This window comes from Neopelma chrysocephalum, unplaced genomic scaffold (assembly GCF_003984885.1).
Source record: "Neopelma chrysocephalum unplaced genomic scaffold, ASM398488v2 Primary Assembly neopelma1_69, whole genome shotgun sequence".
Lineage (NCBI taxonomy): Eukaryota > Metazoa > Chordata > Aves > Passeriformes > Pipridae > Neopelma > Neopelma chrysocephalum.
The window spans coordinates 7,689,303-7,716,862 of NW_020897729.1; the positions used below are offsets into that span (position 1 = coordinate 7,689,303).

Below are 27,560 nucleotides of genomic sequence, written 5' to 3' on the forward strand. Positions count from 1 at the left end.
CAATGAAAAGACAAGTCTGGTGCTCAGCCTACAATTTCTGGAGGCTCTGCAAAGCTTATTTGGATATTTCCTGAGGATTTTGCATTATATCCTGTACTGTCCTTGTTTTTATGCTTTCTGGTCTGAAGTCTTCTCTCTCAGGAGCATGATCACCACAGCTGAGCTCTCTTCATGCTGTGCCCCTCTTTGCTTTTCACACTTCTCCTTTGTGCACAGATTTTCCCACCTCAATTCTCTTCACATCGTGACTACAAGACCCTGCAGATAAATGGTAAAGCATAAAGGTGAAGTTGTGGCCACCCACCTTGTGGTTGTGCCCCTGCATTGCCTTGTTGGGGACTGGCCCATTGGTGACAGCAGAGCTCTGGGTGAGGAACCAGGCTGTGCTGCATCTCTCAGAGCTTCCCCAAGCACAGTCAAGAATTTCTCTTTATTCTGAACAAAACACTCTGATCAGATAGTCCTGCCAACACGCATGGATGCACATTCCCATCTGCTGCCCCTTCTACTCATCTTCTAGTGAGTGGAGGGTTGTCCACTGGAAGTTAACTTGGGCTGTAGCTTGGGTGCTGTCCCAGACCTGCCCTGTTTGCCAAGGCACATCTCTTCTTCTAATCAAGGACTAGCTGGGCCTTTTTGGAGAGCATGTTGGGACTCTCCGGTGATCCAGCCAGGGATGTGACATTAGCACTCTGAGCAGTAGTCCTGAAATTACCAGCTCCCTTTGTTACTGACTCTTCTGTTATGGACCAGTATTTGCCAAGCAAGGTGTTGCAGGTAGCCAGGTGCAACTTGGTCAGCTGAAGGATTGGTTTGGGCAGGTATATGTGATACATAACCGTGCAGAAAGGAGGGGGCAGGTTTAACCAGGCATTTCCCACACGGTGGGTGGCCCCTGCAGTGCTTTCCCGCACCTCGGAGCTCCCCAGGAACTCGGGGCTCGGCTGTGTGTCATGAGCTGTTCTGTTCTCTGCAGCAGCCAACGCCCACGTCAGCTCCTCCTTCGGTCCCCGTGGCTTTTATCCTCCTCTCACTTTGAAGTGATGTATTAAAACATTAGCAGCCTTCCCCTGGGACTGCACAGACGCTGCTGAGGATGTTTCCTGTTTGAGGGCAGTCTTGAGTTCAATCAGAAATGGCCTGAACTGGAGCAATGATGAATTCCTGAAGAGTTTTGCTGCTTTTTCCCCTTCTCTGTCTAATGGTGGAATCAGTAGGGCCTCACAAAGTACAGCTGGAGAGTCCCAAGACCATCCTCTGCAGTGCTGGTGCCACCAGGTGCAAGCAAGGAGATGCCAGCAGTGGGAAACCAAGCACCTTTCTCCTTCCCAGTACCCAGACTTCCCTATTTCATCACTCTCCTGCCTTCTCCTCCACACAAGCCTTAACATCCTCCATAATTAGCTGCACATTATGGGTTGGCAGCGTGCCGGAGAGCGCCTGCAAACAGCCAGAGGACGCGGCGGCACCGTCTCTGCCTGTCGTTGTTGGTGCCAATGCCTGGCTGATAAGGAGATGTGCTGTGACCCAGCACTTGCTTCTGTTCCCTTGTTCAGAGGGAGTTCTCCTTCCCATCCTTGTGTCCACTTCCATGGGCAGTGCTGACCCGAGCTCTGCCTCTGCTGGTCGGTGGGCAGTGCCTGGGGAAGTTGTGGTGACCTCTTAGGACTCAGCAGAAGCCCAGGTGGTCCGTCATGAACTGAAAAAGTCCATAGTGCAAATTTCTTACCTGTTTTACTCTATCTCCTGCTCAGTCTCTGAAAAAGATTCATTTTTATTCATATAGTGGCTCTTTTGTTTGATGAGTGTTTATTTACTTAAAGAAGAGCTGTGGTGGCTTCCAAGCAAACGTGTTTTAAAGATTGCCTTTTAGCGTGGCATCGTCCATGGTGGAATCAAGACATGCTAAGGGTATTTAACACGTTAATGATACGTAAATGAAAATATTCAGCAGATCTTGAGGTATCAAAAATTCTGCATAGCATATGCTGCCTGAATGTCAATGCACAGTCTAACTGCAGGATGGCACATAAGGCTGGGTTAGCTGGAATCACCATGTTCCCATCAAGGGTAGCTGAAAGCAGTGGGCTTTGGGTTGAATTTTCTCTCAGTAATAGAGGTTTTTCCCCTCCCATACATGACAAGGTGCCAGACTCACTAAATCCAGATCAAAACCAGCCGTCTTCTGGCTGCCATGTTTATTGTTTTATTCAGATCAAAGAAAACCACTCATCATGGTGTTTATAATAATGAAGGAAAAGGGTCTCCTTGCTTAAAGACGCATTTGAGAAGAAGCAAGAGTTTCTCAGGAGTCATCTTCTAGAGGCGCCTTTCCGAGGCATGTTGCCTTTTCTTCATTTTTTCTTTTTACCTTCTTTATTTTTCCACTTCATGTTCAGAAATTAATTAAGTGCATCAATACAAATAGTGTTTCTGGTGCCTCTAAATGCATTTAGTGCACGGTCTGCAGGGTAACTTGGGTTCCATGATCACAGAATCGTTTAGGTTGGAAAAGACTTCCAAGACCATCGAGTCCAACCTTTGACCGATCACTAGGTTGGTCAAACATTAGTTGTGATACACCTAAAGGGAGAAGAACTTCCTGTATGTGTTTATGGATGCCTTGATTTTCCATTGGAAATGGCCTTTTGTGGGGTGTTGACCTGCTCTCCCCATCCCCCTGCAGGTGGAGGAGCGCTCCCGGCTCAATCGCCAGAGCTCGCCGGCCATGCCCCATAAGGTGGCCAACAGGATTTCTGACCCCAACCTGCCTCCTCGGTCAGAGTCCTTCAGCATCAGTGGTGTGCAGCCAGCCCGGACCCCACCCCTGCTCCGACCCGTGGACCCGCAGGTAACGGTGCTTCCCCGGAGCCAGGATGCTGGGGGTGCTGGTAAGGTAACGAGAAAAAGAGCGGATTAAAGGGAAATAGTGTCTCGCTCCCTGGTTCCTCAGCCTTAAGCATATTCATGAGTAAGAGCAGCATCTACATCCATGAATATTCCTCCTGTCACCTCCATGTGTTAGCAGCATCACACTGGTTTATACCTTCCTTTGAAGCATCACGGACTGGTTACTGCTAGAAACAAGCAGGAAGATCAAGAGGAACTGCTGCTCTGGTCCAGTGCAGCAGTTGCTCTGATCCTCTTTGGGTCTGGTTTGTGTAAAGGACTAAAAACCACAGCACCTGGTACAAATGACCCAGGACGATTTGATGCTGAGGATCATCAGAAAGAGGTTTTGCTTTGTTTGCCGCTTTGATTCAAGGTTTTGTTTTGGTTTTCCATTGAGCTGACATCAGTCACAAACACATCTGCAGAGGGCATAGATCACCATGACTGTCACGGAGGAGGGGCATCGTTATTTTAAAGGTTTCCCCCAGCCATGAGGTCTGCAAGTACTCTGCCACCAAAAGCTGTAGGAGTGTTGGTGCTGGTTTTGGTCCAGCCCCTGGAATGCCTCCCACAGACTCCAGCAGGGATTTCAGAGGGAAGTACAAAGCCTTTGCTCCAAATCCAGCTGGGCTTTTTATGGGAAAACGTGCCAACTTAGTGCCATCCACGTGTGCTATGTGCACCTCCAGTACCATGCCAGCTTTAAACAAAAACATGCAGGAAAGCCCTTAAACATACAACTCTTTTGCCCAACATACGCGGTCTGTATGCCTTGGGAAGTGGGCAAAACCCCACGTCACTGTCATCTCTCTGATTTCACCACTTATTTTTCAGTGACTTTTTTAGCAACCCTTATCATCAACAGCTACAAAAACTTTTGTTTGGCAGTAAAATAACAATGACAATGTTGCTTGAAGCCCAGAGCCCCTTGTGTGTGTGCATACACACGTACCTGTGAGACACGGACAGAGACATGTATGTAGAAATGTCAAATAAAAGCTACAACCCCGCTGTATCAAAGAAGTGCAGCTTCACAGGGAGCTGGGAAGAAGCTCTGATTTCACAAACTGTAAATTTGTGATTTTCTCAGGTTTCCCACAACTGATACCAGTATTCCTTTCACTCGTATCCTATAGGGCTGATCCATGGGATAGGGGACCTCTAGAAACTCATGCCTCAAGATATTTTTTTAAGCCATCTATGCCTGAGAATTCCTGATGATTTTTTTTTAATCAATTATTATTTACTATCGTTTCCTTCTTTTTTTTTTTCATTTTTAACATGGAAAATCCATGACAAACCTCATTAGCACAACTGTAGAGGTGCAGGCGTAGGAACTGGAATTTCTGCCAGTAGCAGGCAGAGCCTGGGGTGGGCACGGTGTGTGCGGGAGCTGGCAGGAGGGAGCAGTGTGTCCCTGTGCCAGGGTGGCACCCACGGAATGGCAGGGGGGCTATCGGTGCCAGCCGTGTCCCTGCACACACAGGCTGAGCTGTGCAAGTGTAATTTTTAACAGATCTTGCGCTGATGCAATTAAAGTCAGAAGTTCCTGAAACCAAGGCAGTGCTGATCTCAGACCGAGGGGGCTTTTCAGTGCATCCAAAGTGCTAATCAAAATTATCTTTTTTTAAATCAAATTTTTAAATTTTTTTTTTGATTCCTTTCTTTTTTTGATTTTGGTTTTCCTATTTTGACTGATAGTTCTGTTTTGACTTGGTGCTTAGATTCCACATCTGGTCACTGTGAAATCCCAAGGAAGCTCCTTGTCTGGGTCTCAGTCACTGCATGAACAGCCTGCAAAGGGACTGGCTGGGTTTCAGGAGGCTCTGACGGTGACCTCTCACCGCACTGAGATGCCAAGGCAGAACTCGGACCCCACCTCTGAAAACCCTCCTCTGCCCCCTCGCATTGAAAAGTTTGACCGAAGTTCTTGGTTACGGCAGGAGGAAGACATTCCACCAAAGGTAACACTGTCGCTCCTCACTTTCAGCACATCAAAGAGGCAATCCCAGAGCTGAGTCCCTCCAGCAAAGCAGAGTGGCCAGGACTGAGCCCATCCCTGTGGCTCTCCCGTACTGACCTGCCCGGGGGCTGCGTTTCCTGAGGCAGATTTTGCTCAGGTTACTGGGAGCTGCTCTTGGGTGCACACACAGCGCTGCAAAATAGCGCTGCCCTCCAGCAGAGAAAGTTCTCGAGCCCGGACAGTGGCCAAAACAAATTAATTTCCCCTTTCCCTCAGATGAAAAACAACCTTCTGTTGAAATAGAATTATAGGAACATAAAATTTGTCATACTCAATAAGACGGGTCCTTTTTAGTCCAGTACTGTGCCTCCAGTTGCAATCAATATTTGATGGAAGACTTGTAAGGGCTCCAGCAGCTTTATACATTCATTGACATTTTGGCAGTGTCTGGCAGTACCTCTTTAATTAGGATTCTTCTGGACCAGTATTTCGATCGTGTTGTTTATACACCTTCGTTTTGGAAGAATTATAGCTTGGCTATTAAAGTTCACCTTACAGTGAATCAGTGCTCAGCCTGGGAGGATTTTTACAGAGAAGAAATGATTATAAATTGATTAGTGACAGTGAGGCAGTATTTGTCCCTGATTGAGAGGCAATTTTTCTGCGTATTAACAAAGTAAGTGACTTACTTTTTTAAGAGCAAAATCCCAGTTATCAGGTAAGCCTCCCTGTGCAAGGGATCTGTGGTGGTGTCATGGGTGTTAATAATGTTCCTGGTTTTGCTCTCACTAAGTGAGAGGAGATGGCAGTGCTCAGCTGAGGGGAACAGCAAGCCAACAGCTCCTGGAGCTATTTGTGTGCTTGGCTCCTCTGGAGTGCAGGAGGGCTGCTGCCTGCTTTTAACCTAATTAAGAAAAAACCCTTCCAATTTGATGTTGGCTTTCGCCATGAGTTCTTTGGGAAGGACACCTCAGCTGCTGTGATGCCCTACACGGTGAGACCTTGGCACCTGCTGCTGGGAAAAAAGCTGTTCTCCAGCACTATGGAGTATTTCCCCCTGGGCTGAGGGAACATGAGCTCTGGAAGGGGTCCCCACCAGATCACATTTAGGGCCGTTAGTGATACCCGTGAGGAGTCTGACTTCACATTTAACTGCCCAAAGTGGGTTTGCTGTGTTTGCAAGCAACAAAAGGACTGCCCCGTGAGGCTGTCTCTCTGGTCCAGGGTCTTGTTTCTGCCAGTGCTTATGGCTGGATGCTTCAGAGGAAGGTGAAAACCTCCCCACGTCCTGACTGCAGAGTACCCTACCCAGAGGGGAGACTGCTTTGTAATGAGACAAGCTGCAGCTGGCTATGCTGCAGAGCATAAAGTGTGCTCACTCGCTAAATCTTTTTATCTTACCTGATTACAACTGTGTGTTTATTTCAAAAAAAAAAAGTCTAATCCTTTTTTTGCTAATCCCACCGAGCCCTTGGCCTCTCTTACCTGGTGCAAGGTATTGCATGGTGAGTATTGTGCCTCTCCACACAGACACTGCTGGGGAATGAGACCACCATGCCTGTGGCCATGTAGAGGTGCCTGCGCTCCCACGGGATGGGGCAGGGCTCCGGGGTTACCTGTCATAGCATCTGTAGGCTGCAGTTGGCTTTGGGTGTTGGTGGTGAGCCATGCTGCCAACAGCGAGGGTTTGGCAGCGGCATCTGAAGCTCAACAAAGGACATAGTGTTTAATCCAAGTATTAGGTGGGTCAGTCTGGATCTTCCCACTGTCAACCCTCTTGTTTGTCTACTGGTCAACATCTTCTGTCTGCTGGCTTGTGTCACGTCTGAACTAGAGGTTCTAAAAAATCTGGTGTGGCTTCTGAAATGCACTTGAGGGTGAATTTTACCTTAAAAATTAGTTTTCGGAGTTTTGTTAGATTTACATTTTATAAATCTGTGTGTGTGTGTGTGTGTGTGTGTGTGTGTGTGTGCATACATTCCTTTTTGAAGAAGTGCCCCATTTGGGGGTAGCTGGGCTGCTCTGTGTGCTGCTGGGGACTCCTGTGCCAGGAGCATTCCTGACAGCACCTTTGCAGCTCCTTGCTGTCTCACACTCCATCGATTCCTTCTAAAAGCCAGGAGCTTTGTGTTTTATAATTGCCCTAAATATTGCCTTTCTCTCAGTGGGCAATCAGTTGTAAATCAGCCTTAAGGCAGTGCTGGAAGGTGATCTCGTGATCTCTCAGGTGGTGGGCCAGACCCTGAAAGGCAGATGTCTCTGTTCTGTTCCAGGTGCCTCAACGAACCACTTCCATATCCCCTGCTCTGGCAAGGAAGAACTCCCCGGGCAATGGCAGCGCCCTGGGACCCCGGCTGGGCTCCCAGCCCATTCGGGCAAGGTATGGACATGGAGGGGACAGACAGGAGTGATCCCAGTGTGCTACTGCCACTCTGCTCCTGGTCTTGCCCAGCAGCCCTGCTTTTGCTGGCTGGAACATCACGACATTTGCAGGGCTGCTCGTCTCTGGGATGAATTTTTGCATCCGTTAGGGTTTTGTACCGACACCAAACACTGTGAGCACTGGGATCCCTGGAGGTTTTGTTCCCTGGGCTGATAAATTCCTGCACATCAGGGTTTGGAGGTGGATGCTGCACTTGCTGCTGTGGGGTCAAGTGGGAATTTGGACACTCCCTTTAGTGGAATTAGATTCTGGTTCTCCCAGTGTAACCTCTTGCACATAAGGGGTCCATATAAGCCGGTGGGGAGGTCTCAGAGGTACATTCCATACATTTCCTATGCATCAGAGCAGCTTTTCACAGATAATGACTGAGGAATGTGCTTGAGGACACTCACACAGCTTGCTGAGATATTCTTTAGATGTAGATCAAGGATTAAATTCCTTTTGGCTTCCTAGGACTAGGGCCTTTAGCTTGACCAGATCCAGCTCTCTGGTACTGTGGTACTGCACTCAGAGCACCCAAGGAAGGAGCTGCACCACTGCTGCAGTCTGATCTCTGCCATGTCACAGCTATCCCTGGGCATGTTTGAAACGAGCAGGGGAGCTGACAGGCTCTGCTCAGAGCCGGACGGCAAAAACACGGCTTAGTCATGCGAGAGCTTGTCTCTGCTTTGCAGAGCGAGGCCTCAGACGGGCAGATCTCGGGGGAAATAGGAGTTCCAATTAGTTTTGCATGATGGAGCTCCTTGGCTGCTTCTTCCTGCCGTGTCCTCTCAGGGTGAGGTCAAAAAGTGAACGCTGGGATGTTCATAGCGTGTGCTGTCACTAGTTTGAGCATACGCCTTCCTTTCCAGCTCAGTGCCCCGTCCCTGCATCAGCAAACTCACAGGCAGCAGCCTCGAGTCGCTGGCAGGGCCAGCAGTAGGAGGAAGAGTATTTTTTGTTGTTCTTTTTTTTTTTTTTTTTTTTAATTAGAGAAAAAAATATATCATGGTTTGTTGCTCTTCTTTGCTTGAAGGCTGAAACATTTTGAATTCTTGAAAACGTAGTTCTTTTAATTAGCTGTTGCTTGAAGGACAGTTTAAAACGCAGAGGGATATTGGACTGTGTAGTCCTTGTAAGTGATGGTATTGGAAGTAAAATGATAATGGGAGTCTGGGATTCGAGTTCAAGGTTGCCCAGTGTTTCATGCAGCCTCATGATCCCAGTCCTGGTCAGTTCAGGGAAAGACACTGGTTGCCAAAGTTTTCAAATACATTTCATGAGTTAATTTAGCTAAGGACACATCAGCCATACAGGATGAGCTGGAGGCCTTCAGTTTGATGAAAACTGGAAATTACTAGGTTGCTACTATGTCCATTGAACTTAAGTATTGGAATTATTTCATACTTCATTTCTCTCAGAGTAATGTAACATTTCTCCAGTTTTCCTTTTTAACCACCTCTGATATTGGTTCCCGATTCTGCCCATGCATAAATATAAATATTACAAAAATATTCTTTCTTTTATTTGTCACCCTGTTGTAAAAAATGAGGGGATATTTACTGTACATTTTTAATCAGAATTTAAATAAGATCACTTACAGAAACATTGTATAAAACCAAATTGCATAACTCTGCGTGAACATCTCTTCTGATGTCGTTTCAATGCCAAGTAAGAATTAATTTCCTAAAGGCATCCGATACCCAGAGAGATATTAGTCACTCTTTGTGTATCAAGGGCACTTTTTTATTCTAGATTTATGTATGTTCACAAGGGTGAGAGAAATCAAGGAAGAAAAGTGGGTATCTGATGTAAGTTTGAAGCGAAGCCATGAAAATTGGGGAGTGTGAATAAGTGGTACAAATTATCTTCATCCTTGTTGCAAACTGGAGATCCTTGTTCACTGAAATCTTTCTCTGTCTAACAGCACTTTACAAATTCCTGCTTTTATGATGAATATTAATGGTTCATTGGGTAACTCTAGCATTGCAAATCCACAGAGCAAGAGGGAGTTCTGAGTAAAGAATCTTTTAATTGTTGCCAAATTTGACGAAATAAGAGTAGAAGGCTTCTCTGGGCAATTTTTTTTGTCGTGGCTGTAGTGCACCCAAAATTGGTGAGCCTCATCCCTGTCTTCTCCAGCTGAGGAGGTATCTCCTCACCTTTGCAGCTGTCCATGTCAGTGTGGGAAGGGTCTGGAGCCCTGGGGGCTGTGTGTGACACCAGCTGATGGTGCCCTGCTGTTTTGTCCTCCTGCAGCAACCCGGACCTGAGGAGGACAGAGACCATCGTGGAGAGCCCCCTGCAGAGGACCAGCAGTGGCAGCTCCTCCAGTTCCAGCACTCCCAGCTCCCAGCCCAGCTCCCAGGGTGGATCCCAGCCCGGCTCCCAGGCTGGCTCCAGCGAGCGCAACAGAGTCAGAGGTGAGCTTGGAAACATCCCTTAGCACCGGGCGCGCTCCCTGCGGCTTCCTGATACGCTGGAAGGGCAAGAGGTCTGTGACCTCATGTTTGTTTTTTAAAAAATTTAAAAAATCAAAGGATCCATCGTTTCTGTAAGCTGCTGCCTCCTTGCAAATGGAGATGCCGACGCTCCCTTTGGCCTGGAGGCTGATGTGGGATGCTCACGGCAGAGTGTGCTGCTCCTGGGCTTGGCATCGCAGTGCCGAGTAACTTGTACAAAAGGAGATGGGGGTTATGCTTTGGAGTAAACAGAAAAAAATACCAGTGTGCTTCCTAGCTCCATCAACCCAAGCTCACTTCTTCTGACATGGTATATAATAATTTCTTCGGAGCTTCATCTTTGTGCAAAGCCTGAGATTGGAGCAGAGGAGTGACTTAGCCTGGAAGAAGCTTTCTCTCCAGTGGTCTTGCCAGGCAGCCATGCTGACACGGGATTTATATTCCTAGCCAAATTGTTTCCTCTCATCCTTAGAGCCCCTCTTGAAGATACGCCATTCCCCTGTTTAATCACAGTGGAGTTGCCAAAGCACATACACCCCATACATCTGCATTCTGGCACAGCCCCGTGGTTCCAGTCCCCAGAGCTGAAGAGCATTAAAACAAATGCTGCCTCCATGCTTTGAATTTTTTATGACTTGGCCATAAGATGACATATCTGTTGTTGAAACCATCACTCCTCTAGGTAGTCAATTAAAGGAGTTTGTCACCAATTGTCATTTTGGGTTTGGTTTTGTTTTTACTAATGAGGAATCTTGTGACAAATAATGTCCTAGCAATGTCAGATGCTTCAGAGCTTTTAATTTATCACATACCCTGTTCTTCTGCAAAGTAAATTCATTTCTTTAATACAAAAGTGATTCTGCAAGGGGGCTGTCTGTGGAGGCTGGGCTGGATTATGGCTTCTCTTGCTCTATTGATGGACAATTGCAGTGACAGTCGAGCAGAAAGGAGCAGGAGGGTTTTACAAGGCAGCAGGAGCAAAATGATGATGAAGCCCCTGCACCCGCCTGTCCCAGGTGACAGGATGCAGAGATGGTTTTGGCAGCATTTTAATTCCCGCTCTCTCCACTTGCCTTTCACCCAGGGAATGCCAAGCCTGAAGGGTCCCCTGTGCTCTCCCATGAGCCTCCCAAGGTCAAGCAGGAAGACAACAGGGACGTGACACGACCGAGCCGACCCGCTGTGAGTCTCGAATTATTTCCCGTGGGAATGCTGCCAGCCGGCTTGGCCACGTTTCCCTTCGGTGCGGTAGCATAACCGCGGGGACCCCAAAAACGAGGCTGGTACTGGTGCTTCTCCAGCAGACAGACTGGAAAGCAGCAGTACGGCGAGAGCCCCTGGGAGATCTGAATGCTTAAGAGAGTGCATGAGTTTTTACCAGGAGCCCAAGTCTAGGGGAAAGCACTTAAGCCTGTGTTTTCAGGCGAAGCAGATGCTTAAGGGCTTCGCTAGCTTGGGCGCGGCGGTTGCCGATGGCACATTGTTGTGTTCCGTGCTGCATGTCCCCCGCAGCAGCCCGGCGGAGGGATGCTCTGCTCGGGAAGGCTGGGCCACCAGCCCCCCCGACAGCCTTCACAGCTTAAAACCCAACCTGGTAGTGGTCTCCATACACTCCCTTTGTATTACTCTGAGCAAAATCTCATCCGAAGTGTTTCCTCCTGGTTTAATGCTCTTGACATTTGTATCTTAAAACTGCAGAGTCGGCCTAATAATGAAATGAATTTCCACTGCTTCTCTATTTTAATGTGTATTAATGTTTTGTTGATGATGTTTTTTTTCTCTACACTCCACAGCGTTGAGCTAACAATTCTAATTTTATTTCTAACCTGCTTGCCCTTCCTCTGGCTTTTTCCTGTCCCGATCTGTTTCCTCTGATGCTGATTATTCTTCCTTTACCCACAGAGCTATAAGAAAGCTATAGATGAGGTTAGTGATATCTTTTCTCAGTGGGTCATGCCTATGTAAGGTTGACTAGTTAGTGCTTAATACCGAGCCGGGTTTTCTTGGTGCTGATGTTGGTAAAGATGGTGATGCAATCTTGGGTCAGACGGGAGAGCGAACAGGTCGCATTCTTGTGTTGGGAGCCTGCCTGTGGGGAGGGGAGTGGCACTGCTGGTGTGCTCTGCTCAGCCATGGGCTGCCCAGAATCTGCTGGCCACACCACTTGCATGGAGGCCACGGCAGAGACACCTCAAGGTCCACGTGTGGTGCTGCTGTTGTTTGGCGTGTTGGAAAGAGAAGGAGTGAGAGCGGAGGTTTCCTGTGCACATGGAGATGGTCCGGGCACCCCTCACCACATTCTGCTCTCAGCCACAGCCCCCAGCCACCCACTGATTTCAGTGGGGCCACCAAGTGCTATTTGAAATGTGTTTTAAGCCTAATTCGAATGAAGGCACTTGGAAAATAAAGGAAAACAGAGCAGTGGAATAATTCATTTTCATGGACCAGCATCAGCTGCAAAGCCAGAGTCAGCAGAGCCATCTTGGATGTTGATGGGCAATGCTTGTCCTCATCCATCCTCTCAAAAAAATGAAAGTCCTGAATTACCTTTTTCACATATGACAGTATTTTAAGTGAATCTCTATCTGGCGATGGTGAATGTTTAAATAGTCATGGGAAAAGATCCAGCATTCCTGATTTAACTTGCCTCACACATGCATCACTGTGCACACACTGCTGATACTGATACTGGTAACTGCAGAGCTCTAATGGAAAGCACCAGTATCAGCAGCCTCTCCTGCAGCCTCTTTCCTCTAAAAATAGAAGATATGAAAGCAGGAAGATGTGCTGGTTAGTTAACTTGTTCCCTTGGATATAATATGAGCAATACATTTTGTTTAATGAGGTGCTTTGTTAAGAAAAAAGCACATAAATAAGTGTCTAAATAGAGGCAGCATGTGTGCTAAATTCAAGTTCAATGAGCGATGTGATTTCGGAAACCAAGTTGACTTGATTCCAGCAAATATTAAATCTAAAGAAGGCTTTGTAATTAAAAGTAATTAAAGAGCACTGACTCTACTAACTTATGTATTATGTCACCCTCAGTAATAACACTTGGAACACATATGGAACTACAGAGCACTTTCTTTCTAGTTGTCAGATTGTTTTTGGTCCAAGAGCAACTTGGTGAAGCTGTTTAATCCTACAAAGTGCTCATTACTTGCAGAAAACGATATCATCAAAGGATTAACCATCCCGAGGCAAAGCTTTAACTAGGAAATAAGAGTTATCTGATTATATTGTCTGGGAGTATTATTGCTGTTATAACTTCCAAATTAGTTATTAAAACTAATTAAGCTGATTTTAAAAACATTTGACTATCTTCCAGCGATGACCAAAGAAGGCTGATAGGGTGCCCTGAGGCACGTTAGAAATGGAAGGTGCAAAAAAGAGGTAATTTTCACAGTCCATCGCTTTGATAGGGAAGAGTTCAGTCCTAGTCCTGCACTACAGAAGTCCAGCTGTAATTTTGAGATGCTCTTACACAGCCCTAAAGTCCTTTTTAAAGTGAGAGGCTCTAATTTAATTCAAAGGCAAGTGCTCACTAAAGAGCATGTTTGATACTTTAAATGGAAAGCATTGTTAAGCTGCTGAAGTTGTCACTGATTCTTATTTAGGAAAAGAAACAATCACACCATAGAAGCTGCTACAGCTCTAATTAAAATAATTAGTTGTCGTGACTGCAGCTTTGACTGTATTTCAATCCCAAGCATGTTGGCATTGAAAATAAACTCTTGAAATACCACATTCTCTCTTTAATCTCAACAAAGAGCCTTCTTTAAAGGTACAGAGAGCATTTGGAGAGGGATATAGAATCACAGAATAGTTCGAGTTGGAAGGGACCTTAAAGCTCATTTCATTCCAACCCCCCTGCCATGGGCAGGGACACCTTCCAGTAGACCAGGTTGCTCCAAGCCCTGTCCAACCTGGCCTTGAACACTTCCAGAGATGGAGCAGCCACAGCTTCTCTGGGCACCCTGTGCCAGGGCCTCACCACCCTCACAGGGAAGAATTTCTTCCTAATATCTAGTATAAACCTACTCTCTGGCAGTTTGAAGCCGTTCCCCCTTGTTCTGTTACTCCAGGCCCTTGTCAAAAGTCCCTCTCCAAATCTCTGAGAGCCCCTTTAGGTACTGGAAGATGCTCTAAGGTCTCTCCAGAGCCTTTTTGTCTCCTTGTTGAACAACCCATACAAAACCCATCACACATACCTACTGTGAAACAGGAATTAACGATTTAAAAAAAAAAAAAGCTAGGCTTTTTTTGGTATAGTAGTACTTATTAGTCTGGTGCAAAGCTCTCCAATATCAATGGGAGTCCATCCTCTACATCAGAGGCCAGGCAGGGCAGACCTGGGAGCAGAATGTGTGGCTGTCACCGGTGGGAGCCCGCCGGGAGGTGTGGGTCATCAGGAACCAAAGTACAGATTGCTTGCAAAGCATTCCTGCTTCACAATTAAAAACCAAACTGGGTTTGCATCTCAGCCATAGAGGTTTTCCATCGTTTTCTTCACGTGTCGACAGGATAGATTTTAAGAGCTCTCTTTGCAACCGTAATTAATATTCCTGTAGTCGCCCTGCTGGAACGGTAAACTGGAAATGCAGTAAATGAGAGTATGGCCGTAAGACTATTGTGGAATTTAGTCTTTTTCAATGAGTTTCTTTCTCCCTGATCCTTTATCTCTGACCGAATGCACTGATGCCTACCTCGGTCACTAATATAGGGAGAAATGGTAAGACTGACAATTGCAATGCTTTGTTCGTCATGTGCATGTCTTGTGCAACAGAGTTCTCTAACCCATTCTAATTCGAGCTCTCATGCTTTTCTGCCCTACTGCTTCCCCCTGCATTGCTATAAAAGCATGTAAGATAACAAAAAGTCTCTTTTCTACACGGTGCCTGCCATGTTCCTTGTTTTGAAATAGCGGTGTCTATTTTATATGACTGTCGGGTCTGAGACCTCATCAAAGTCATGGTAAACTGAAAAATTATGACTAGGCTTTGGGACTGCTCCTATCTTTTTTCTCGTTTCAAGGCTTTCTTTTTTATTTTCTTTTCCCCTTAGCTTGTAGGCTGCCACATTTCACATTAAAGTGCTTAATGGGTCCCGCTGAGGGATTTATTTTTTTATTATTATTATTATTATTATTATTATTATTATTTTTTGATCGTGTGGCTGACTCAGAGCTGTGACTCCAAAGTCTGGCTGAGCTGGGCGCTTCTCCTCGTGCTCCTCACCGCCTCTCGGCAGCCGCCCGACAGCGGAGACTCACCATGGAAGCAGCTCTTGACGTGGGGATTGCACCACTCCATGGGAGATGCTGTCATTGCTTCCTTCCCAAATGCATTTATTACAGAATAAATACCATTACGGGGTCTCTCTGAGAAGTTTGAAAGAAGAGAAAACCCTGCTGGAGAAATTCTCCGAGCCAATCTTTGAAGTGACGTTGTTTTCCAGTTTACTATGATGGTGACTGAACTTCACCTTTTCCAACAAATATAATTTTGTCGTGTATATACATATGAGTGTGTGTATATATATGCACATACACGTTCCAAAGAGAAAAAGAAGAGGTTGGCTATTGATTTTTCAGTGAGCGTAAATCAGTTTTGTTTTGTTTAATAAATGCTACATGCTACAAACATTGTCTTACGTTTGTCTCATGTTTGTAACGACTCTGTAAAGCTATTTCTTGTTGCTCGTGCTGTTAGCATTGGCTTTTGGAGAGATGTATGTGACGTTCTCCTCGCTCTGAGTATAACAGCCATTGCTTTCTTGTTTCCTTGCCCCCATCCCCTCTAGGATCTGACGGCCTTAGCCAAAGAGTTGAGGGAGCTGCGCATCGAGGAAACCAATCGCCCCCTGAAGAAGGTGACAGACTATTCCTCCTCCAGCGAGGAGTCCGAGAGCAGCGAGGAGGAGGAGGAGGACGGGGAGAACGAGACACATGATGGGACGGTGCCTGTCAGTGACATCCCACGGCTTATGTGAGAAGGGCTTTCTTTTGAGGGGGGCAAACCGTGAAACTGTGGTGTGTCTTGGTCCGGAGGTGAAACTGTGGTGTGTCTTGGCCTGGAGGAGCAGTAGCTGTGGTATAGGACATGTCCAAAGCACGTCCATGTTTGGTGGCTGGCACTGGGAACAATGTTGCGAGGGATAATGTATTCAGATGAGTCTTTCTCCTGGTCCAAACTAGAGATACTTAATGGAAAAGTAACAAAAAAAAGAACTATTTCCACTGCACATTCAGTAAACGTTGGCTCAAAGCTGATGGACCTATTCCTTTTGATGAGCCAGGCAGGTTTTTGGGCAGAGTGGTTGCAGCTGACCTCATCCATGCCATGGGTCCTGCCCATGGCACAGGCTTGTTCAAGCTCTGCCTGCTCTTGGTCTTGCCCCAAATCAAGCTATGCTGAAGTGCAGTACTTGGTGGCCTGCCCAGTGCCAACTGGTAGCGCCAGGATTATAATAATCCTGAACCTTTGTCTTTGATTTCTGTCCTTGGCTCAGTCACTGTGCTGGCAGCAAAACACAGTGGACTAAAACATTGAAGTGAAAAGGTCAGCTGACTTTATTGTTGTGTCCCACTTGTGCTTTTGAGTCTCTCTAGGGGAGGGAGGAGGGCAGCACAGCTTTGACATGCACAGTGAGCTGTCATCATGCTTGGGCTTCCTTCCTGGTGCTTTGCAGCAGTGTTTCTGGAGGTCTCTGCCTGGCAGCAGGATCTGACTCCTGCCCCTTGAATTTGCAGAGGAGCAGTGGGAATCTTCGGGGGATTAATTGCATTTTAATCAGTTCATTTCCATTTGTCCTGATAAATGAATTCTTAGTCGATATAGGCATACCTGGCTTTAGGGACGTGGTTAGCAGTGACATGATGGTGCTGGGATAATGTTGGACTTGATGAATTTAGAGATCTTTTCCAACCTAGCAATTCTTTGATTCTCTGATTCATAGTGGAGCGGCACAGAAGCCCTCCAGGTGGCAAGGAGACGATGTCTCCTTGGGGTCCTTGTTTTTCAGAGTGCCAAGCTCCTGGGTTGGAGCTTCCTTCCACCAGAAGAATTAAAATCAGAGCTCTTGGAATTTGTTGGAGCAAGTCAGGAGATGAAGGGATGGCTCTGAATCTGAAGCAGTCGGATGGTCAGTCATGCGTGCGAGAAGGAGCCCCAAGCTGCTTTCAGATGAGGAGTTTAATCAGGAGTGGTTAATCCATGCTGACATCCTTCTCCAAACACCTTGGGTTTGACACAGCACTTTTCAGTGGATAAAATGTCTCATTGAATGCCTTGCAGCCAGATGTGTGGGATGACAGGCACAGCAGTGAGATGGATGTTCCCAGCCTGCTGCCAGCCAAACACCACTTGTCCCAAAATGTCCTGTTGATGAACGTGCGTGCCCCAGAGATGGGAAGGTGGAGATGCAGGAATATCTGAGATGTAGGGATATCTGCAGGCAGGGCTGCACTGTTCTATGTCTGGGGAAGAAAGCAAATGCTCTGAGTTACAGCCTTATTTTACAGAAGGGACCTTAAGTTGAGACTCGATGTAGTTGGGTATTTTTCTATCAAAGCTTTATTTTTCTGTGTTCAGTGTTTGTCATTAGAAACTGGGGCTGAGAGAGATCATCTCACGTTCTCCTGCACTTTCCAAGTGATCTTTGTATAACCCATTTTTAAACTTCCCTGGGCTTCCTCCCTGAGCACTTAGCTGCTCTTCATTCCAGCTCTATCCAGGTCTCTCCTGCTGTAGGATAATTCCATCCATCGCTTTGTGTCCCAGTGGATAGGAGGGACTGTTTACTCCATCCACCTCTGCAGATATCATTTCTGCATCTGAAGACTCTGATGACTCCCTTCAACTTCCTCTTCTCTGAGCTGTGCAAGCCAGCTCTTGCCCATGTCCAGAGATTTCTCTCAGGATGACGTGAAAGCTGATGAAATCTGAGACCTTGGGGCTACCACAGCCATGCACTTACAGTCTCAAAATTAACATAACCTCCTCTGTCTCTGCTTTCTTATTTTATAACTGGAATAACTGTACTTTTTCTCATCCTTTGGCAGTGGTGAAAAGCTAATGGTAGTGTGTGAGAATAGATTCCAGCCTCTCTCTTGAGATAGGAGCATGGAAATAAGCTCAACGTGAAACCATGGGTTAGGGCTACATTTTCACCTGGAAAACTGCAGAGAGCTACAAGTCACAACTTGTCCTTCTGCCCACACCCTCTCCAAACCCCATCCTCTCCCCTGCTGTCTTTTGCCATCAGGTGTTGTGAAGCACTGTTCCCTTTTCAGTGGTTAAATTGGGGAATAAAGGGAGTGAATTATACTTTCTTAAACTTTCTTAAGTAGAAAAAATGGTGTAAGGTAGAGCAGGACTGCCACTCCTTGTTACCTGTTCATCATTGCCCCTCTTGGGACACCTTGGGAGGAAAAAGGTCTTTCTCTTTGGTCTCTGTGCTGTATCTCTAGTTTATCAACCTGCCCCTGGTCCTGTATTTCAGACAACATCAATCATTTCCCTGTAGATTTAAGTGGATACATTTTCTAATTTTTCTTCCTGACAGATACAGAGCCTTACCCTTACTGAAATAATTCTGTATTAGAGGGTTTTTCATTTACTTTAACAAAGGAAATATTTATCATTAATGCTTTTCCATTCTGTCCTCAGACCAACAGGAATTCCTGGAAGCAACGAGCCGTACAACCTGGGAATGGTGACAACCCACGGGCTAGAGACTTCCCACGCAGATACGTTTAGCAATATTTCAAGGGAAGGGACTTTAATGGTGAGGGAGGTAAGTTGTAAAACAAGTATTTCCATGGAGCATCTTCAGGAGGTTTTGCCCATGTAAGCACAACAACTAACAGTGCTGTGTGTCCGGAACACAAAACGATGGAGTCAAATGTGCTCGTTAGCGCTCTCGTTAATGCAGTTTACTCTCAGAGCAAATGTGACAAGTGCAGATGTTTCTCAGAACTACAAACAGCAGTGAATAGCAGTGCCAGGGCACGGCGGGGAGGAGGCTCCTGCAAACGGCTCTGCTGTAACCCCACAATTGTTCCTGGCAACAAAAGTTGCCTTCCATTTACAGCATTTAGTTACACACTTGGAACTGGCCCAGAGTTTCCCCTCTTCTTCCCAGCCTTTGCCACCATGTGACTGTTAAAGCCCTGCAGTGTTTGTAGAGCATTTGGAGGCTTCTTGCAGGGGCTGGTCCTGCTCAGAGCTGGCTATGGGGACACTGGGCATCCCACAGGGATGCAAGACCTCATCCTCAGCGCCAGCATTGTGGAGGTGAAGCTGTGGTGGGATCAATCCTGATGGATGGTACTGCAGGAATGAGGCAGAGGAGGCATCTTTGTTGGGTGGGGAAGATCTCCCTCAGTGTTCCTCAGTTTCCCAGTTCCTGGAATGTTCTGGTGATGCTGCTGGAAACACAGATGGGTAGCAGATCTCCTGGTGAGAGGGCAGGAGGCTCGGGGGGTTAGTGAACAGGGGAGTCACTCTTACTGGCATGTAAAGGAGGTGGATGGGAGAGGAGAAGGAGGGAGCAGAATTTGGAGTCAGCAATTGTGAAGGAGGGATGTTGAGATCAAATGCAAACTAGACTTGAGGAGCATTTTAATTCTTAGGTCCATTTGTATAAAATATTCACATAGGAAGGAAAAAGGTGAATGCAACTTTGGAAAAAGGAAGGATTTAACCAAAGAAATCACAACATGTTTGCTGCCTTTCTCCATCAGTTTTGGAGGTGAGCAGCAATGCACAGCCCACCTCATCCTTCGCTGGGGAGGAGCTGTTCAGAGCAGGGATCCCTGTGGCCCTGCACATCCTTGTGTCAGGGAGGGTGATGTGGCTGAGTGGGAGAACAAATCCCTCTAACAGGGAGCCATTTCTGAAATGAGCTTGTGTTCAGCATCACAGCAGTAAAACACGTGCTGTGCCAGCAAGGCTGTATTAGAAAACCGGGGATGCAGAAGGGTTTAAAAGCCATGGGCAAGACAAGCAGATGGAAAACCCCTTTCTGAGGAGAGAGCATATGCTGGGTGTTCACTGTTTTCTCCCCACCAAAGCCATCAGAGGATGGACTCCCTGAGGTCAGTGGGCTTTGGGCAAAGGGCTTTTCACTCCTTGTTGTGATTGCAAGGTGTGATTGAAGGTGCTGGTAATGATCAATCAAAAGATAATGTTGTTAGGACTGGCCAGAAGCTTGGTGAGCCAATCCCAGCAAATGGGCAAATCCCTGTACCGATCTCATTGGTGTGCTCCGGGTAGGTGAGATTCATCAAAATGGCAAAATAAGTAAGGAAGGCAGAAAATTCCCAGCACCTGCCTTGCACAGGGAGGGGATGGAGCAGAAGAGGAACCTCAGGAAAACCCAAGGAACCTTGTGTGCAGAGCGAGCTGCCAGTTCTGTCACTCTTCCACCACTGCTGCCTCAGTTCACTGCTGGTTTGGGTTACAGAAACATGGACGGGGCTGTGTTGGCATTTGCAGTCAGGCTACTTGCTGCTATAGCTGTGCTGATCAAGGGCTCAGATTCTGCTGTCACTGATGGCCAGTGGCCATGTGGGGAGGAGAGCTGGCCATGGGGTTTCTGCCCATGGTGGCAAGCGCAGAATCTGCCCTATGTTCCTTGTCTCCAGATGACAGTGATCAAGCTTCTCTTGCTGTAACGTGGCTAATTACTCTGTATTGACTTTGTGATTAATCCTGTCTTTATTTCTCCTGGAGCGGGGGGTTGATTTGCTGCTTGCCAGACTGCATGGGGATGGAACAGAGAGGGTCCTTCTCCTGCGCTTGCTCTGGGAACTTGGGGACAGCCAACGACTTAGTTTTGTTTGGTTTTTTTTTTCTCTTCTTTTTCTCTTCCCTCCCCCCCCCCCCTTCCCTTCTCTTTCTTCCTCATGCTTGTGTCTCTGCAGACCTCTGGTGAAAAAAAGCGTTCTAGCCACGCAGCCAGCAATGGCTTTGCAGGTCACATCAATCTCCCTGACCTGGTGCAGCAAAGCCACTCGCCGGCGGGCACGCCGACCGAGGCCCTGGGGCGAGTCTCCACGCATGCGCAGGACATGGACTCGGTGCCTGAAGTAGGTGGTGGGGGGCTCCTCTTTCTCCTTTGCATCGCCATTAAACAAGTATTAACCTCTCTGCCCCACGAAGGGGCTTTCCTGCTTTCCTCCCTGGCTTTCTTGGCTCTTCTCTCTCTCCGTTTCTGGTCCACGTGGGTGAGTGTAGTGGAAACGCGAGGGAATCGGATGGGTTGTTGCTGTCTGGGTCTGTGGCTGATGGTAGAAATGTACAGTAGGTCTCTCAAGCCCACCTGCTGGAATTTTGGTGGTCACGGTTTAAGTGCTGCCAACTGATGCAAAAGCCCCATTTATTTTTTGTTTTTACTCTTGGATATAAAAGGAAATTATGAGATGCCATTAATGTCAACTGGGCCCAGCTTCCTCCTCTGCAATCCCTGATAATTAACATGACTCAAAAGATCAGCAAAAACCAAAGCCAACAAAATTCTGGATAGTTCTTCAAACTAGAAAAAAATCTACACAACTTTAAAATCATGTGTTTCGTGTCATGGCAAAGTATTTTTCCCTGGTAGGTGTTGTACAGGGACATGATTGAACATTAATGTTGTATAAGGTGTAAAAAGTCTTAAAAAGTACAAGATGTGACAATGAACCAAGGGAATTGTTGTTCCCTGCTTACTGTCCCCAGCTGTGGGAATGAGGCACAGTTCTCTTTTCCCATGAGAAATCAACTCATTTGGTGCTAAAAAAGCTATTGTGTGTAATGTTTTCATTTCGTTTTGTGGGTTACACATCAAAAGTTCTGCCATACTATGTTCTTTCATAGAAATTATGTGCTCATGGTGTACTTTTACTAGCAGTATAAAAATAAAAATTGCTTGGAATTGGGCATTGGTGAAACGTAAGAACAGATGGTGCCTGACTTGACCTCGAATTTTTTTCTGTTTCCTCGTTGGTATTAAAAGCAGCAATGAGAGAGTCGATCCTGAAAGTAACACCTTCCACAGTCATCCTGGGACTGCTGAAATGCAGGCTGGGATTGGGTTTAAATTTGTTCATTTATAAAGTAGCGACCAAAAAGATCTTTTCCATTTCTAAAACTGCATTTTTAGGGTTGACTGAGGTGGGAGTGGGTGTGAGTGGAAACTTGGGGATTTAGTTCGCGGGCTTCCAGGTGACTCATGGTGCTGTGAGCAAAAAGAAGGGAGCGAGCACAACCTCAGTGTGCAGCTTTGCTGCTCTTTGTAAGCCACCACGGAGGTTTATAGGCAGTGGAATGGGACCTGGAGTAAGATGAAGTCTTAATATTTAAATAGCGGACTTGTAAGTTATTAAAATGTCAGCTTCTGTGGAGAATGACTGAATCTGAGCAAGGAAAAATGCATTGAGATGAGGGGTTTCTTCATAATTCATTTGCCGGAAAGCACTTGGCTCTCAGCTGGAAAGCATCCCTGTAAATACTGAATTTTTCTCCTCCTTGAATTGTTAGTGGTTTTGGAAAAGACATCCAGCACAGGGAAAAGAATTGTGTATGTCTTGGATTTGAGAGAAGCACGAAGTAGCTCAAGTCTGTCCTACATGTGCAGACAAATGTGGATGAACTGTGTATGTAAATGTGGTATCCATGCCCGCAGCCTTCCCTGCCGCAGGCTGCCGACTCCTTCCGTGGGTCTTGATTACCGTGTACTGTTTGGAAATCCATCCTGTTCCTATGGAAACAGCCAGACTGTCAGGGGAGTAGAGTTGGGAGGGAAGCAGGATGCGCAGCGTGGTTTTGGTGTGGATGCCAGCCCCAGAATGCTCAGGAAAGCCACAAGCCATGAGGGTGCTCCTACACCTGATAGGGTTTTGCCCCTAAATCTTTTTGTGGCCCACTGGAGGACAGGCACAGGCGTAGTCCAGCTGGGGAAGGGATGTGCCAAGGCAGTGGTGTTCCCATGGCACATCAGCCTGTGCTCGGTAACTGGGTGAAATGAAAGCTGAGGGAGATTTATTTCATGAAGGGGCAATGTCCCAGGGAAGAAAAACGTGAGCAGTAGTGCTGCTGCAGAGTGACTTGGGGTTTGCTGCTGTTAAAGCTCTAAATGGAGCTCATCCATAAAGCATGTCCTTGGTAAATAATGGAGTAGGAAGGATAAGCTGCTCAACAGAGGGGGGAAATCACGTCATTTCGACTCCCAAGGCAAGGATTTCCTTTTGCTAGGAAGAAGGTCTTAGCCTCGTTTTCTGACTTAACAAAGCAATGGTTTTAAAAAGAAAGCAACGTGATGTTGCAGTTTGTTCATCCCCAAATTCCCTCAGCAAAGTATTGGCTCTGACATTCCCTGCAATACCTTCAGGTTGAGATTTGTTAGCTTAGAAATGGCTCTTTCTGCAGTCCCACCTGAAATGCTGGGCAGTTTAAAACCATGTCAGCTGCCCTGTGCCAAGGTTTCCCAGGGTCCCACCACCCTTGGCTGCACGGTGGGAAAAGCAAACACTCACCTGCCTGACATCTCAGAGCGGGTTTTAAGGCAGGTGTGTTGATGCAGGCAAGTTATCAGCTGGACTTGATGATCTTAAAGGTCTGTTCCAACCTAAACAATTCTGTGATTCTTGGTTAGTTTTTGCCTGTGGTGGCTTTTGCCTCTGGCCCTGCAGCTTCTCCCTAACCAGTGTCATGGCTGTGCTTCTGCCTGCGAGGAGAGAGCAGAGCCAGGCCCTGCTCCTCTCATTTCCTGTTGCTCACAGACACTCAGAAATCCGATTTAATGTTTTCTCTGATTAGTTAGATGGGGAGGAGGAGAAGATGTTTATAGAGGGCTCAAAAAGGGCACCTTAGGGGCAGACACTGTGTTTGCTAATTAGAAAGTCTTACATGTACACTCACACACAAAATTACTGTTATTTCTGTGCTCTGAGCTCTCTCTTTGATGTTTATTTTCCAGTACGGTATGGGAAGTAGCACCAAAGCCTCTTTCACCCCGTTTGTGGACACCAGAGTGTATCAGACCTCACCTACTGATGAAGATGAAGATGAGGATGAGGAGTCATCTGCTACTGGTAGGAGGCAATGAGGCCAGTTTGAGAGAGGAGGGTCTTGTGGGAACCAGGTCGGGAGCCCGAATAACCCCACTGAACCTGTTTCACATTTCACTCAGTCTTGTCCAAACATTGCATCCTTGCCTTCTCCAGTTTCCATCCAACTTCTCCCCCACCAGTTAAATGCCACCAGAAAGGTCTCAGAGAAAACAGGAAGCAGCAGAAGTCCCCACTCCCATCTGCCTGGGCAAACTAACATCTTGTAACACAGTGATGACTCCCCCATCAGGAAATAAAACCCATATTGTCTTTCTATCCCAAAAAAAGAGCTGGCAGAACAGTTAACCCGTCACATCCCCCTGTCCTCTTGTGTTTCCTTGCAAGCCCTGTTCACCAGCGAGCTGCTCAGGCAGGAGCAGGCCAAGCTGAACGAAGCCCGTAAGATCTCGGTGGTGAACGTCAACCCCACCAACATCCGTCCCCACAGCGACACCCCGGAGATCCGGAAGTACAAGAAGCGCTTCAACTCGGAGATACTCTGTGCTGCTTTGTGGGGTAAGCTCTGAGCTCCCCGGAGCCTGTGGCTGGTGGGGAGATGGGAATGTGCCATCCCAGAGCTGAGCCCCTGCCTCTGGTTGGCCCTTCTCGGTCCCGGGCAAGGCTCATGTTCCTGAGTCCCTGTGTTGTGACCCTTTCCTGTCCTTGGGAAAACCTAACCTTGGCTGGGTCAGTCACACTCGTGGGGCAGCAGAGACGAGCTGAGGGTGCCGTCCTTGGGAGCAGCTGTAGCTCCTGGTGCCCATTGCCTGCCCTCTCCTCCTCAGGTGTGAATCTGCTGGTGGGCACGGAAAATGGCCTGATGCTGCTGGACCGAAGTGGGCAAGGGAAGGTCTACAACCTCATCAACAGACGGCGATTCCAGCAGATGGATGTGCTTGAGGGCCTCAACGTCCTCGTGACAATATCAGGTGCTCCTCTTGTGCTCTCCCCTGCTCAGCCCTGAGCCCTGAGCGGTCCCAGCTCAGACAAAACCTGCCCACCAGTGTCTGACGGAAGCTCCCAGGGCAGCTGGAGGTGGTTTATTCCAGAATCAAATGAGTTAAATCTGGAAGAATTGCCTCCAAGAGTAGTTTGCTCCCTTCACCTGCTGGCTCCACTTTATCTGCAGCGCTCCATCCTCCTTCAGCAGGGAAGGGGAGGTACAGGGTACAGCTTGAGAGGGCAGAGAGCTCTGCTTTTAGTTTGTTTGGCCCCAAACGTCATGAGGGCCATGGGCTTGTCACTGTCCCTGTGTTCAGCCAAGAGCTATAGAGTGCTCATGTCAGGCTCATGGGGTGATTTCTGACAAAAAAAGCAAAAATTCTGTAGTCCAGTCTCCCAGGAGAGCACCCAGCATCCTTCCTGCAGAGCAGCCCCATTGGAGCACGTGGGTGGCAGAGCCTTCTCCTGCTGATACCTGTCCCACGAAGCTCACAGAGGGCAGCAAGATAAATGTTCGTTAGGAAAATTGCTTGATATCATCCTTCTGTTTACTTTCACATTGTTAACACCCCCTAGGCTCACTCTGCATTCACCTGCAAATTCCTGCTCCCTCCATTCAGACAGAACTCCAGACCTGCTGCTCTGTCATTTACCTTGGTCTGCAGCTCCCCTGTGGTTTTGGGGATGCAACTGTAGGAATAAGGGGTTTAGTACAGCTGGAAGATGAATGGGAGGAGGACCAAACCCCAAGATGATGCTGAGAATGAGTCCTGGGGACTTGTGGAAACCCCTGAGCAGACAGAGCCCTTGGTTTATGGTTTGGGTTCTGTCCCACCGGGCTCGGTGTGAGCTGTGTCCTGTCCCTGTAGCAGGGGCTCTGCAGCCACAGGGAGGTCTGCAGCCGGATCACAGCCATCCAAGAGCAGGCAGACATGCAGAAATTTGGCAGCCCCTCAGCACTGCAGAGCCCAGCTCTGGGCTTGGCAAGCAGTGATGCCTGTCGCAGGCCAAGGAGCTCATGTCTCAGCTCCAGGGTAGAATTAATGTTGTATGAAGGAGAGAAAAGGAAAGAAACCAGGTAGCTGAGTGGTTGGCTGAGCCTTGAGCTGTAAGAGAGCTGGGGTCAGCACCCTGCTGTGCCCCACCATCTCACTGTGAACACTGATTTATAGGAAAAGGAACATTTCCCACCTACAGGAAGCAAAAGCCTGGCTTTTCCAGTGTCCGCCTGCAGTCTGGGAGACAGAGGTCTGGGCTTTGCTTTCCATGTGTTTCTTCCCAAGAAAAACCTAACACAACAGCTAAATTACTATTTTCAGCTTCATCATGAAACAAACTTGAATTTTATCATCTTGTATAATAAGCACTGAAACCTCAAGACTCCCCCTGCACACACGCTCTGCTCTGACAGGGATGTTTCCTTTGCCAACAGGAAAGAAGAACAAGCTGCGTGTGTATTACCTGTCCTGGCTGAGAAACAGGATTTTACACAATGACCCTGAGGTGGAGAAGAAGCAGGGCTGGATCACAGTCGGGGACCTGGAAGGATGCATCCACTACAAAGTCGGTGAGTGGCCTCTCTGGAAATAAATGTCTGAAGATATGCATTTTTATTCTCTAGTTTTAGGTCTGACCTGACAATTTTATCTTAAAAGAATGAGTAGACCATAGCCACAGATAAATTTGGAATTCATCTGTCTGTGTTAGGTGGACACTTTACTTAATGAGAATCAACAGAGAGATGGCCTGAGAAGCAATTCCTGGAGATGAGTTGTTCAGTCTTTTTGGAAAGAAAGTGAATGTTTTTAAAATGGGTTTTATTTTTATTTTAGTGAAATATGAAAGGATCAAGTTCTTGGTGATTGCCTTAAAGAACGCTGTAGAGATCTATGCCTGGGCTCCAAAACCATATCACAAGTTTATGGCATTTAAGGTATGTCTGTCTTTTAACCAGAATACACCCAGTAATTGTAAATACATGAGATTTCTGTACACTGCAGAGCAGCAAAGCTTCTTGCTTATGTAGCTGAGCTCCTCAGGATGCCTGACAGGCATGAGAGACGGGATCCATGCTGGCTGAAGAGATTGGATACGTTCTGATTACGGCCAACAATGAAATGTTAATATTATTTTATGCTGGCAGGCTTCACTTGGGGGGTTTGCAGAAAGCTGATCAAATGCATATGAGTAAAATTGAGTTGGAGATTTTGATGGGTGTTTTTGGTGGGGGTTTTTTGTGGATTTTTTTAGTTGTTTTGTTTTTTTAACCTCTGACTAATTTTTCACATACAGGACAAAAATAGTTTGGCATGATTTTCTGTTTTTATTTTCAAGGTCCTCTCTCCTTCTGCAATGTGGATTCTGTTTCAAGACAGAAAGTTTGGGAGGATGACCCACTCTTTCTCTCTCTTTTTTTTCTCCCTTTTCCTCGGTTTCCTCAGTGAGACCTTTCTCCTCTACAACCTGCCAAGGGGCATTTTGTACTTCGTCCTTCAGAGCACTTTTCATCCTCAGCTCAGTGCAGAGACAAGTCGCAAGGGGCAATGCCTTGTGGACATGTTCATGCTGAGTAATCTCATTTTGCATCCTTCCAACACAAATGGGCTTATTCAGTATTAGGTCACATTTGCTTTTTCTGAACAAAAGCCAGAATAAATGGGCTCAGTGACATGGAGAGCTCAGCAGCATCAGAATGGTCTGAGATCCAGCCTCTGTGGGCTCTGAGGATGCTGGCTGGTGCTCCTGGTGCTGCTTCTGCAGCCTGGGGGGATGAACATCCTTTCC

At 47.0% G+C, this 27,560-nt stretch overlaps 1 protein-coding gene across 9 annotated transcripts in view; it reads left to right on the forward strand.

Annotated features, from left to right (window-relative positions):
* Positions 1 to 27,560, forward strand: part of TNIK (TRAF2 and NCK interacting kinase) — a 153,637-nt gene that overhangs the window by 120,196 nt on the left and 5,881 nt on the right. For 2 of the 9 annotated variants that reach the window (XM_027685581.1, XM_027685586.1), the window contains 15 exons: positions 2,687 to 2,851; positions 4,617 to 4,856; positions 7,129 to 7,235; positions 9,537 to 9,700; positions 10,824 to 10,921; positions 11,642 to 11,665; positions 14,463 to 14,471; positions 15,542 to 15,726; positions 18,409 to 18,535; positions 20,667 to 20,831; positions 23,702 to 23,816; positions 24,180 to 24,350; positions 24,620 to 24,763; positions 26,209 to 26,343; positions 26,609 to 26,709. In XM_027685581.1, the coding sequence (XP_027541382.1) occupies positions 2,687 to 2,851; positions 4,617 to 4,856; positions 7,129 to 7,235; positions 9,537 to 9,700; positions 10,824 to 10,921; positions 11,642 to 11,665; positions 14,463 to 14,471; positions 15,542 to 15,726; positions 18,409 to 18,535; positions 20,667 to 20,831; positions 23,702 to 23,816; positions 24,180 to 24,350; positions 24,620 to 24,763; positions 26,209 to 26,343; positions 26,609 to 26,709 (1,950 nt within the window). Of the gene's footprint in view, positions 1 to 2,686; positions 2,852 to 4,616; positions 4,857 to 7,128; positions 7,236 to 9,536; positions 9,701 to 10,823; positions 10,922 to 11,641; positions 11,666 to 12,633; positions 12,637 to 14,462; positions 14,472 to 15,541; positions 15,727 to 18,408; positions 18,536 to 20,666; positions 20,832 to 23,701; positions 23,817 to 24,179; positions 24,351 to 24,619; positions 24,764 to 26,208; positions 26,344 to 26,608; positions 26,710 to 27,560 lie in introns of all 9 variants that reach the window. The other 7 variants (XM_027685583.1, XM_027685587.1, XM_027685585.1 and 4 more) reach the window with 5 other exon arrangements.